Source organism: Hypomesus transpacificus, chromosome 12, assembly GCF_021917145.1.
Source record: "Hypomesus transpacificus isolate Combined female chromosome 12, fHypTra1, whole genome shotgun sequence".
Taxonomy (NCBI): Eukaryota; Metazoa; Chordata; class Actinopteri; order Osmeriformes; family Osmeridae; genus Hypomesus; species Hypomesus transpacificus.
This window is the reverse complement of record NC_061071.1, coordinates 2455397-2467776: the sequence shown is the minus strand read 5'-3', so window position 1 is coordinate 2467776 and position 12380 is coordinate 2455397. Positions and strand designations below refer to the sequence as shown.

Here is a 12380-nt window from a genome sequence, read left to right as displayed (position 1 = left end):
GTAGATGGAGATATGAAGGTAATATAAACAATAGTTTCTGACACAACATGCTGGTTCTCTCACCTCCCCAGACTCCACCTCTCTGCTCTAATGACCCATGCAGGCCTGTCTATGTAAACGTTCATTCATAACTGCCAGGGCAGGGAGAGATTGCTGGTAATTTTCCACAGCGATGATACAACCAAATGACCTCCCTATGTTTTGATGACAGTTGTGTTTGCACGGCCGGGACTGATTGGACACCAAAACCAGGCGTCTCTTCTAGAAAGAAAAGTCTGTAAGACAACCAAATACAACATTAGCATGTGGCCATTTTTAAACTGAGAACAATGATGACACATGGCAGTAAGCCATCATGCAACAAGGAATGATTATGAAGACAAATGAAGAAATATGTAGTACAGGTTGAAACACAACTGTTCTGCAAATATAAAGAAGAAGCAATGTCCAGGACCTGAGGCAGGGTCACGCCTCGAGGCAGGACCAGGGTCACGACCTGAGGTTGGGTACGCACCTTGCCTCTCAACCATAGAACTCAGACATTCTTGTTCAGCCTCACTTCCTCTAGCTATCCGTCTGAACAAAGAGAACTTCCTGTGTTCATAGGAGAGATTACTCAACATGCTTTACAGGTTTCCCTTGATTATTACTGACGAGCATGGGATATCTTGGTGACATCCCGATCCATGTGCAGCCAGTGTTGCACATCAATGTTTCACAGTTTCAAACTGTTGAAACCCCTTCCTCTCAACTTCAAACTGCTCTCACAACACCAGCTGTAAAACCAGCCGACTCCAAAAACCTTGAGAGAGGGACAAAGGGGGAGAGTGAGAGACTCTTTGTTTCCCCTCCCACTTTCCAACGTTGAAGTCATGCATCAGAAACACTGAGGAGTGGAATGATGATTCACACCTCATCCGCCTCCACCCACCACCCCCCACTCCCCCTGCTCAGACTCCCCCTGGGGCCCTTCAGGACCCGTCCACAGGGTAAAGGGCTTTACAAGGGAATATCCCCTCATTTTTGACTGAGCGGGCCTATGTATTTGAAGTGACAGTATGTTTTATGGGATGCCATGATGGATTGCACCCTGTTAAGGAGGAATAGGAGGAGAATGATGAATTCTAATTATTTCCTGTTCATTAGGCGATACATTCTTTTTCAGACTTTTTGAGAGAGTGTGACGTGAGGCCAGATGCTAGATGAAATAATTTAGGGACAATATTGTGATACATAAAAGTGCTTGTGTGGCTAAACCCTCACAAGCACGTTTAGTCTAGGCAGTGAGGTAAACACAATGAGGGTTCCAACATGGCTAATTAGTCGTTTGTTGCGTTTGCCAACACAGCAAACAAACAAAATCTGTTTTCAAAGAACTACACAAAGTCCATTATTTTCTTTTACTATTAGCCTACCCATGCAGTCACTAAAGAATGTCCAAAGTAGCTATACCACAAAAAGACTGCCAATGATAATCACAAACATAATAACATTCAAATACATTCCAACGCCCAACTGACACGCGCTCAATTACACAATGATTTATTCAAACACAAAACAGAAAGGCAGAAACAGCATCCAATCCAAACTATGACGAAAGTCTTGTCTTCTTTCTCTCGTCATTTTCCTCTGTGTTGAGGGTACAATGGGTCTTTTAACAGATGCTTGGGCATGTCCTCACTTGAGCAGCTGTGTGTGGTGTTTTGACTGGGCTGCTTCTTCTGAAAGGTGGCCTGATAGTCCTGAAGCAGTCATGCTAACTGATGCTATCGCTAACTAGATCCCAGCATTAAAGCGGATCAAAACTTTGGAGACCTGCAAAACAAGGGCCTTGGAAATAGAATGAGGCAGGCCGAGGTTATGTTTGCCCTGACAACTGTTTGAGTTAAGGGCAGTCGGGCCTCTTAAATTACATAGCTGGCAGAGTGCCAGGATTTTGGAATCTGTCACATGCATACCAGACCATATCACAAACACAGCATTTTGTGCCCCTAGATGTACTAACCACTATGTCTCAAATGTACTGTACTGCAAGAGGGGGCTTCAAATGTCAATCTCCCTTTCAGAGGGAGCAACATGGCCAACCTTGCAACAACGAACACTGTGAGACATTGACCAATTTGGCCTCGTGTCTGAAGCATACTGTGTCTGGAAATTATATCTCTGGCATGATAATGGCAAGGATTTGGAGGAGGGCGCAGGTTGATATTGCTGTGCAAAGGACATGGAGACCACACGTGGTATAAAAGCTAAGGTCTTTATTAGGTCGTTGTGGGAGTCAATGTCATGACCTCAACCATAAATCTCGCTTTCATCACAGAGCTTCAAGCTTATACCCTTCTAGTCACAGAGCAAGTTTCTGTTGCATCGTTCCAAAGACCATTACATTACAATGAATGACTCAGGCCAGTACAAATATTGATGTTCTACCTCCCTCTGAAACAAACCCACTCTTTTTTTCCCATTTACAATGGAGAAGCTTGCAAAGTAGTATTTCTATGGCGGACAAAACAAACAATACCAGAAAAATTGATGTTTAGGGAGGACAATGTCAAAAGTTGCCATTGTAATTGTAAAAAAAAGAAAGACAAACCCCCGCCAAAAAAGTGTCGGTAGCTTTAGTCGGATCTCCCACAGTACCAAAACAAAAGAGACGAAGAAAGTGAAACTTGACAGGGTCTTTGTGGAGGAAGCGCTGGGGTGGAGGACAAGGTGCAGGGCGTCTCCAGGGAGACCGCCCCCTCTTTCATTGGACAAACAGCAGATGAAGCTGCGTGACAAGACCAAGTGGAGCTGGGACTTAGAGGCTCTCATCGCTAACGCAGCGCAAGAACTAAAGCAGACCTAGAGTGGATGGAAGTCAGGATTACGGCAAACTATTTCCACTGTTGCTTGTCTTCGACATGAAGCCAACTTCTGTCCAGGACAGAATTCTAAGCCTGAGGTTACACAAAAGTGAATCGCTTTTAATGGGGGAATCCTCTCTGGGCTGGTTCTGTAGACTGAGACTAGGTTCAGTTTGTGTCTGGGGGAACCGGTCGGTGGTATTTACAGTATGTACCATGACACCCTCATAGCTTGTCCTACTCATTCATACCCTACATGAAGTTGTTGACTTAGACGACATGAGCCTTCGCCCTCTGTGAGCCTGCGAGGAGCTTCCTAGGGGGTTAGAGGTCGTCGCTAATGGAGACGGGGCTGGTTCTTCTCTGTCTCTGCCTCTTTGTCTGTCTCCTCTACACTCCATTTAGCAGCTGTGTCCCAAGTGTTCTCTCTCTCTCTCTCTCTCTCTCTCTCTCTCTCTGTGTCTCTCTCTCTCTCTCTGTCTCACTCTGTCACTGTGTCTCTCTTCCCCGACACTCCCTTTCCCCCCTCGTACCTGCTCCTGCATTCTATAGGGCTGATCGAGACAGACAGCGCTGAGCCAGTGCATAGGTTAGGAGGATATCAACAGATACTATACTAAACAGCAGTATGCTTTCTATTTCTGTTCATCTCATCTAAACTCTGCTTTTACTACTAGAAAGGTATTATTATATTAGAATATCACATGATCAACTGATATAGCATCTGAATGATGCAAGTTTGGTTGTTTGAGACAGCGATGGTCTCAACATCCTTTAGTAGCCCCCCCTCCCCCTCCCCACTCTCAAGAGCTTGGTTAACCCACACTAAAACACACAGCCCATGTGTTTATCCTAAGTTCAGAGTCACTAACACCCACGGCACTCGGCACCGAGAGTTTTCACTCGGTTCCAGGCTGTTCTATCTCACCCTGTCAACGCTCCTTAACAACCTGTCCATCAACAGAACACCATAATCAGTTCCCAAAACAGATCCTTCACGTGGCATTGCCACGCAATGTCATTTACGTGCTTTGGCCACGAGCTCAATGGTTTCCTGATTAGCTGGGTCATGCTGCGGCCATGTGGTCGCATACGACCTGACCCCCGTATGACCTTATGACATGAACCTAATGAGCAAGTAGGGGTCAAAGGTGGCCGTCTCTCTGTGGCATGTTGAGCCTGGTTTACAACTTATCTCTGTTTGTGGCCAGCACTGCACTTCTCTCCCCAAGCCAATTCCCAACGCTGGAAAAACATCTGGCCAAGCCCTGGCAGGGGGTGGGAGTTAGTGGGGGGTGTGAAATCAAGTTAGGGGCTTAGAAAAGGTGAGATTTTAGAGGGGATGAAGCCAAACAGACTCTGGCCGGTTATTGTGACAACAAGGCCTAGAACAGAAGCTCTCTGGTTGCCACTGCCTTCTAGTGTGGTGGTGGTGGTGAGGGGGGGGGGGGGGGGGGGTTGAGGGGTGGGAGCTTACCATGCCATGATGCATGTCTCCTTGAGCCTGCTATGCTGCAACCCCCCCCCCCCCCCCCCCCCCCTCCCAAACCAATGTTATCTGCCTCTCAAACAGCCACCAGTCTTTGAGTAGGCATCGACACGGAGGAAGAAAGGTGTGACAAAGGGAGAAGACTAGGGTTGGAAAAACAGTGTTTGGTGGCAGGGTGGACTCTCAAGAGGTCTCAGACACCTTTTAGTCTCAGTGGATGTCTCATGGGTTCAAATCCCATGTCTCCCAGCCTTGACAACAGAATCGGTTACAATTATTAGAGGAGAAACCAGGGGCCAAGCTCACAATGGTGTGTATTTATGTCTGGGTGGGGGTGGGGGGGGGGGGGGGGGGGTAGTGTGTGGGGCCATCAAGTGCACAGTGTGTCTGTTGTCTGACCAGACGGAGACCACAGTGTCACATGGGACAGTATGCGATCTGTGCTGACACTCCTGAGACTTTGTCTCCATGTGTCAACAACTTGGTATGCCGCAGTAAAAATTGACTTTAAAGGGAGCTTTTTGAGAAGAATGGCCAAGCAATCTGACTACCAGAACAATTATCGATGATCATGTTGACGTGAGTCAATTAGGTGAATTGATATCCTTGTTCGATTCTGAAATCATCTCAAACACAAATATATCGTATGTTCATGAAACCGCGTTGTACGCGAACCATCGTTGCACAGCGCAACACAGATCACTCATCCTGTCCATGTGATCGTCAGTCTGGGTGGTCAGACAAGAGGCAGACTGTGTAGCAGGAGTCCTCAGACTCCTCGAAGGAGCTGGCCTGGGGAGATAACTGCTCACTGGTGTCAGGAGGCAGGGGTCTGGCCCTGGCCCTGGGGCAGCCAGGCCATCACGGCCCAGACAGCACAATGTGCTTCTTATGTGACCAGCGTGGGATCCAACCCAAGGGCCTTTCTCATTGCCACCTGGAGGTTTCTTCCCACCCTCCAGAGCAGAGTCTCTCCTCCTCCCCCCATACATTCACAAAGGCCAGGAAAGACTCAGTCAGACATTTCTGGTCGTCAACCCAAAATAGTTGGAGAGCTATGACTCTAACACCGTACGTACAGATACTGTATACTGTGCTGTCCGCAGTTTTTTGGGGGTCTGGAAAACGTTTCCCAGTCGGCTGTTCGAACATCTCACGCCGCTGTAATAACAAGTGGGCTTCCTGTTGCGTGTTGTGGGAGTGCAGGCTCTATGAGCTGACACTCCACACAGGCTGAGGAGGAAAGACTGGAAACGGTGGAGGGAAGGGGAGCGAGGGGCACAAACAGGAAGTAGGAGTGGCTGGGGTCAGGGTTTGTGCCCCGTCTTCCAACCCATCTCTCACCAACCGTCTCTGGAGGAGGGGATCCCTCTCTGAATTGCTCCTCCCAAGGTTTCTTAATTTTTTTCTCCTGTTGGGAGTTTTCTGGGAGTTTTTCCTTGTCTTCCTTGAGGGTTTAGGTTGGTTGAGGGGCAGTTCTATGGGCGCATGTGAAGCCCTCTGTGACATGCTTGCGTGTAAAAAGGGCTATACAAATATATTTGATTTGACTCTCCATATACCCCACCCCCCACACACACCTTTTTTACCCCTGCTTCTGGCTCTGGGAGGGGAATAGGGCTGTCTTATGCTACTTACATCTAAGGAATGCCGGGTTGATATGAATGAGAGACCTTGAGTTTGCACACTCCCTTCGAGCTGCAGTTCGCTCCCACTGGGTAATTACAGGTGAAGCAGCAGCAGTTTGAGATGGTGATGCTAAATCCTTCAACGCTGGAACATGAGACAAAGCTGAGGTCTTTGTAAATTAATCTGTTCCTCCTCCTCCAAAAAAAGGCAATCCCTTGAACATGAAAACCTCAGAAGACATTCACAAAGAAATGCTGTCTTTCCTTCCTCTCCACACCTCTCGTTGCTAGGGAAGTTACATCAAAAAAAGACATGATCCAAAAGCGCCGAGTCTAATTTGCCTCTGCCTGGTCTTTTACAACTGCTTAGAGTAGAGTGCCCCAAAAATAGAGCCTCTTCTTTTGGAGTGTCTGGGCAAGCTCTGGCTCGCAGAAAGGCTGGCGTCTGGTTCTAATTAATGCTATTTTGGACGGTTGGGGAACAATATGAGGAAGCTTGGCGAAAGAGGGCAGCAGGATTGAGGCACTTAACAATCAACACTCGGTAAAACCATGATATTCATCCCCCAGTCCTCACTTTTTACAATGTAAGAACATTGTGCTGTATATATAGATAGGCTCTTAGGGGAGTGCAGGGGATGATTGAGCATTGCCTATGTCCACACAGGATAAAGACTAGTTATTTTGTAACTTCTACTATGACACTTGTATCTCTGATTTAATCTTACTAGTTTGGTGGTAGAGAGGGGAGAAGAGAAAGAGAGAATAATTCAAATGTTATGACCCTTTCAACCCATCAAGGTTTAACAGACGGAGGCTGTGGCTGTCACTCACCGCTGAAGTAGCTCTTGACCTTCAGGTAACCGACACTGAGGCGAAGGACAGACAGCTTGTCCAGCCGTGCCCGCACGTCATCAGAGAAGGGCAGCAGGTTGGTCAGCTTGTCCAGTTCGCCGTTCAACCGATCCCTGTGACGCTTTGACGGGTTGGACTTGATGCCATCGTGGTTATTGGGCTTTGGACTGGAGAGACACAGAAACAAACGCATGAGGCACAGAGGCGTTAGGATGTATAATTGGTCCAAAACAGTACGTTAAAAAGATAGGTGTCCCTGATATGACACCATGACGGGGATTGCGTGATTTTCTGGTGGTAGCGGTGGTGCAGTCAGAGTTTGGTCTATGGACAGACTATCGAACGGTTACTGGAGCATTTTTCTCCTCTAACTGTGGTTAGGGAACTGGGTCATTTGCATGACATCATCCTGACATTACTGGGGACAGTTGTTTGTCCTTGAAAGTGTGCTTTACCACATTGCTTCAGGGCAGACTAGAGTTACTGTGCAGGATATCCCAGTTATTTGTTGTTTGGCTCTATAACTGTAGTAACATTTTAATAAAACAATGTCCTAAACTAAGATGTTTTCATCAATGACTGTGTCTAATATGGTTCATTCATATTGACCTAACTTTCTAAGGTCGCGATTAAGAGCTGTGTTTATGGCGCCTTGGGAAATTATTGTTTTGGAAAGTAGGTTTGTAAGACTACCCCCCTACCTGTTCACTCAAGGCCTTTTAGCTGTAACTCAAACCAGAGGTTTAGGCTAAATTTGAGACTGGAGATAGACAAGAGGAGAACTGACAACACCTGAAAGAGCCTCATGGACAAAAGGCTACAGAGTGAGGCCACTGTTGTTTACCTTCAGCCAAACTCTATGTAGGGGATTTAACTGTTAAAGGCTAAATAACCACTCTTTCAGTCAGAAGCCTACAGTGTGATTGCAACATTGAGTTTGATTCACATACGCTGTACTGGGGGTCAAAATAATGGAATTGGCACTCAAAATTATGCACCAAGAAGATATGAGATGTTGATATTATTGTGTTGATAATGTAATTCAATGTTCATGGAACTATTCATGAAGTCTATTTTGTGTTAAACGCATACAAAAGAGGAGGCAGGGGGAGTCACTTAATCCGACAGACAAGAAGGTCAAAAGCATCTGGTTTGAATTCACCAGAAGAAAACTAAGTGAAGTTAAACCTAAAGATGACTATCTATCTATTCCTGGCATTCATCAGAGGCAGTGAAATCACTGAAAACAAGAAAGGTGCTTTGTTTTCCTGAATCTTTTTAATCGGTTTTGGCCAGACATGTTCCTTTTCATTCTCAGAAAATGGGCAACCTTTTATTGAAAAAATAGATATGACTGTAAACTTTGTTTGCTAAATTAGGCTACTTCTTATTAGAAACAAATGCTTCTTTTCAGAGTGTTCTCTTTCAAGGAATGAGAGCCACACACAACAATGGTTCCAGGTTGCACTTTTTTCTGAGTGTACAAAGACAGCTTGTCTATGTTGTTGAGACAACAATGTTCAGAACAAAAGACTGCTTTCATTTTCAAGAAGAAAAAAAACTCTCCAAAGTGCCAGGAAACTTGTGAGGCAATGGTGGAGGTAGTCATACCTCAGCAGGGTGAATGTTATTCTGTAAAAAAAATAACATTCAGACTATTTTCTGGGTAACATGTCACATACTGCAAAGCCAGGGAGGTAGTCTTTGCATGATGCAATCTCTGTAGTCACCCATGTATGCACTTTGTGATTAGTTTAATGGAGAAAAACCTTTGAAGCAATCATGCTAGAAATTATACAAGTTAGTCAAAGGTGAAGTGTGATTTAAAGAGTAAAGGCAGATATGTTAACATATTTTAAAAGCCTAGGCATTGGAAAGAAAGAACCCTTCATTGTTGAGTTGAGTTTTGTATATCTCTGTAACACAACTGGAAATTGGCCAAAAAGGTCGCACTTTAACGCCAGTACTCTAAAATACGCATATGCTGTTAATATAGTGCTATAGTTTAAGTATCTTAAAAAAAACTAAGAGTCAACACCTTTCACACTAGTGCTGTACACACGAACAACACGCGTACCGGTTCAAATTAGCTTGACAGCGTTCGTATATTTACAATTAACAATAAATAACTGTTTAGTAACTGTAAGAAAACAAACTGACGTACAATGTATTTATCTTTACTACAGACCGCAGGTCACTGTTGTGTAACTGTGATATCTGAAAATATGTTTATTTGCAGAAAAAAAGGACAAAAACGTGTTCTCATAATTAGAAAAAAAAGTCGAGGCCTATCAGATTACAGAACCTTGCGCCAGCTCCCCCTTGCTGCCCCTCCCTCATGTAAGCATCGCGTGAGAGCACAGCCAGCTAGCAACTTGATTATGATTAATGCAAGGGTAGACTGCTACTTCCATGCCAGACCGTGGCTAGCCTACACACCGAGGCAGACTTTTAAGGTAACCCTAAACATTTGAAGCGATGTATGGACTATTGCCTTAAAGTCTACATATAGATATCCGTACATTCAACTATTTTGACAACACAGTCCAACCATAATTTGGACTTCTTGTATAGTATCGGTAGGCTATAGATGACCGACCAATGAAGTATCACAAACTTCATTGGTTATGCTTCCTACCTGTAGCTTCAGTACCCGAATAGTTTCCCTGTTACTACAAATAATCTTGAATACCATTTAAAACTATATGATACGATTCGAATGGTTATTCCTGCAAGAATACAACGTATGACAAACATGACATCTGGGAGATACGGAAGCACAATGTTAATATAATGCATGCATCTATTGAAGCGTTTATGAGCAAGGGGACGGTTTGCTTACACTTTCTGAACAGGCTTCTTCCGTTTCTTAGCAGCGTAGAGCGCCACGTTCCCCAACATAGTCTGTTTCTCAAGTGTAGAGTCAATAAAACAGTCTTTATCCTTTGTCCACCTCTTATTTTTTGTCGATGTTTCTAAGATTCACACAATTAGAAGAAATTGGACTGCTGTTAAAATCCCTGCTGAAAAAGCCGACTCGCAGCTCGCTTTGGTCGGCGCAACCTCTGACAGAATCCTCCCTGATAAACCGAGAAATCCAATGAAGGCTGAAACAAAAAAAACAAAAAGTGAAGTGTTTTCCTAGTCCAAGTCAAATAGTATCCGTATTCCTTGAAAGTTTAATATACGGAGTCTTAAAACTCAAACAGACTCCAGTTGCGTTATAAACGGCTTTGCTCCTACTCCAACCAACCAGGCACTGTTACTGTAAACTGCGCAGCAGGTACAGTGGCCTTGCTATTGGTGCGAGCGTTTTGAGAGAGAAGAGAGAGGCTTTTAAGGTGGTCCACATGATATGATATCATGAGACTTGCAACACTTTATACTGGTGTAGCCTAAAATGACTTGACAACTCCAACAGCAAGACAAAAATACTCTAACCCTTTACATTGAGCACAAGGTTGTTCTTTAAGCAGGTATGATAATTTTCTAAATCATGATTTCTCTGATTTAAATGGCCATACTCTTTTGCTTTTCAAGTAAAACATGTGGCATATAAAAATGCAATTACAATATCATAAAATGCTAATAAAATATATTTTTGTAACCGCTATACCACTCTCCACCCATCAAGCCCAGCCATTAAGAAGTCCTATATCTTCAGCACATTGGGTAAGATGAAGAAATATGTTGCCACAATGTAGGTTGAGCAATGAAGTTTAAATAGACTTAGCTGCATATGACTGCAGGCCAAGAGGTTTACAGGGTCACATCCCTCTTCATCTGTTTAATGAACATGTTATTGTTTTAGCATTAGAATCACGTCTATAGTGCAAATGCTTTTTTCGACATGGATATGTATTCATGCTCCAGTGTTGACAGCCCAGCTGTGATTCGGTCACCATGCCTGCCAGGGTGTGGAAAAACACACACAGCCTCTGACCATATCACAAAGAAAGAGGTGCTCGCATATTGAAACAGTGTCACCCAAAACAAACAACCTGAGCTGTTACATAAACACAAAGGCTTTCTTTCACTTTGAACGTACCAAAAGTCATGGTCACACAGTTAAATCATTGGATATTTGGACTGTTGTATTGACAATTGCCTCCCACTCCCTGTCAGAGTATGGTTGAACTCAAAGGCCTAGCAAGGGTTGAGAAGGTCACTCTCTCTACTAGTACTTTAAGATATCACTCACTACATGTTTTGATTCGTTGTCATAACCCGGCATGCCTAAACCTTTCATCAACAATACTTCCAATGAAGGTCACCATTTGTAACTAACTTGAGATCTCAAAGTGGATATTTCTAAGGAACAAAACATGCCAGTCACTTGTGACCGTGAGAGTGTCCTTTTGAATGCTTGATTGTGCTGACACATTGCATTAGTCCATGTGCCACTGTCTGAAGCCACCTGTACCATCTGGAGGTACATCTGTCGCTGAAAGGAGTGATGCCGTAGCAACACAGCACAGTTTTGGGTTTTCCTTCCATCACTCCACTTTTCCCTGTAATTGTTCTGTATGTCATCTTAAGTCATGTGATAATAGGCCTTAGTTGAAAATAGGCCTTAACATTGTTGAAATAAGGTTAGGGTTAGGGTTAGCAAATCAAATTGTCATATTGTACATTTAAGCAGGTCAAATATCTCTCATCTGTGTAGCATATTGTATTAATAAGGATTGTGTAAGAGTTGCATTTGTGTCCTTTTACTTTTACCAATGTAATATAATTAGTTGGACTAATCATCTACCCTGGTATACTCTGTGTTCATCGTTTCATTGCTCATATATGTCTGAGTGAATATAAACCTTAGCCAGGGATCAAGCATACTCTGTAAAACGTACAAGTAGAACATTGCCATGTCTTGGAACATAAAAATAAAGACATCATAAGTTCAGCTGGGACAGTAAAACTGTGGTTGGTTTCCATAATGAGCGAGTAAGCAAGTCACCGATTACAACCAGTTTTACTAAGACACAGAAGTGACTTTAATGCAGTTGTAAACATGTTCAGTGACTGAATGCTGCTCATGAAACTTCCAATTCTGTTGAGTCAGTATATTTTGGAAGCTCCCTTTCTATGGATGTGTACTTCATTATTTACTGCAATTGTAACCCTGTTGGAAATATGACATGGTATCATATCCACACCATGTTCTTGTTGGGCTGATTAAGGAACTTTGCAGGCTATGGTTGTTTACATTGCACTCAAACATAGGAAATATCCCCACCTACTGGTTTAAACGGGTTCTTTCTGTATGTACTCCGTACCTTTTACTTTACACTATATACCACGCAAGTATCAACACTACCAACGGTTATGTGGGGTGGAACAGGACTCCAAGCAACCATATATGAACATCTAGGATTCACTGACTAAAGAAACATGCTTGAAACTCAGATGCCGACTCATAGCAACATGATTGTGAATCAAAACAGTGACGTTAGGCAAAGAACGAGTTCAACCCACTGTATGTTGGTGTTTATCAGGTTTAATGGTCTGTCAGTGCTTAGTTGGGTACAGGCTGGGTTCCCTTTTTGTGACAGCGACATCAGA

General features: G+C 43.9%; 1 protein-coding gene across 2 annotated transcripts in view; it reads right to left on the bottom strand.

Annotated features, from left to right (window-relative positions):
• Positions 1-10140, bottom strand: part of ahr2 (aryl hydrocarbon receptor 2) — a 28586-nt gene extending 18446 nt beyond the window's left edge. The window contains exons 1-2 of one of the 2 annotated variants that reach the window (XM_047030936.1): positions 9661-10140; positions 6798-6985 (exon numbers count right to left, since the gene is read on the bottom strand). In XM_047030936.1, the coding sequence (XP_046886892.1) occupies positions 6798-6985; positions 9661-9719 (247 nt within the window). In that variant the 5' untranslated portion in view covers positions 9720-10140. The remainder of the gene's footprint in view (positions 1-6797; positions 6986-9660) is intronic. The other variant, XM_047030935.1, reaches the window with a different exon arrangement.
• Between the last annotated feature and the right edge of the window lie 2240 nt (positions 10141-12380).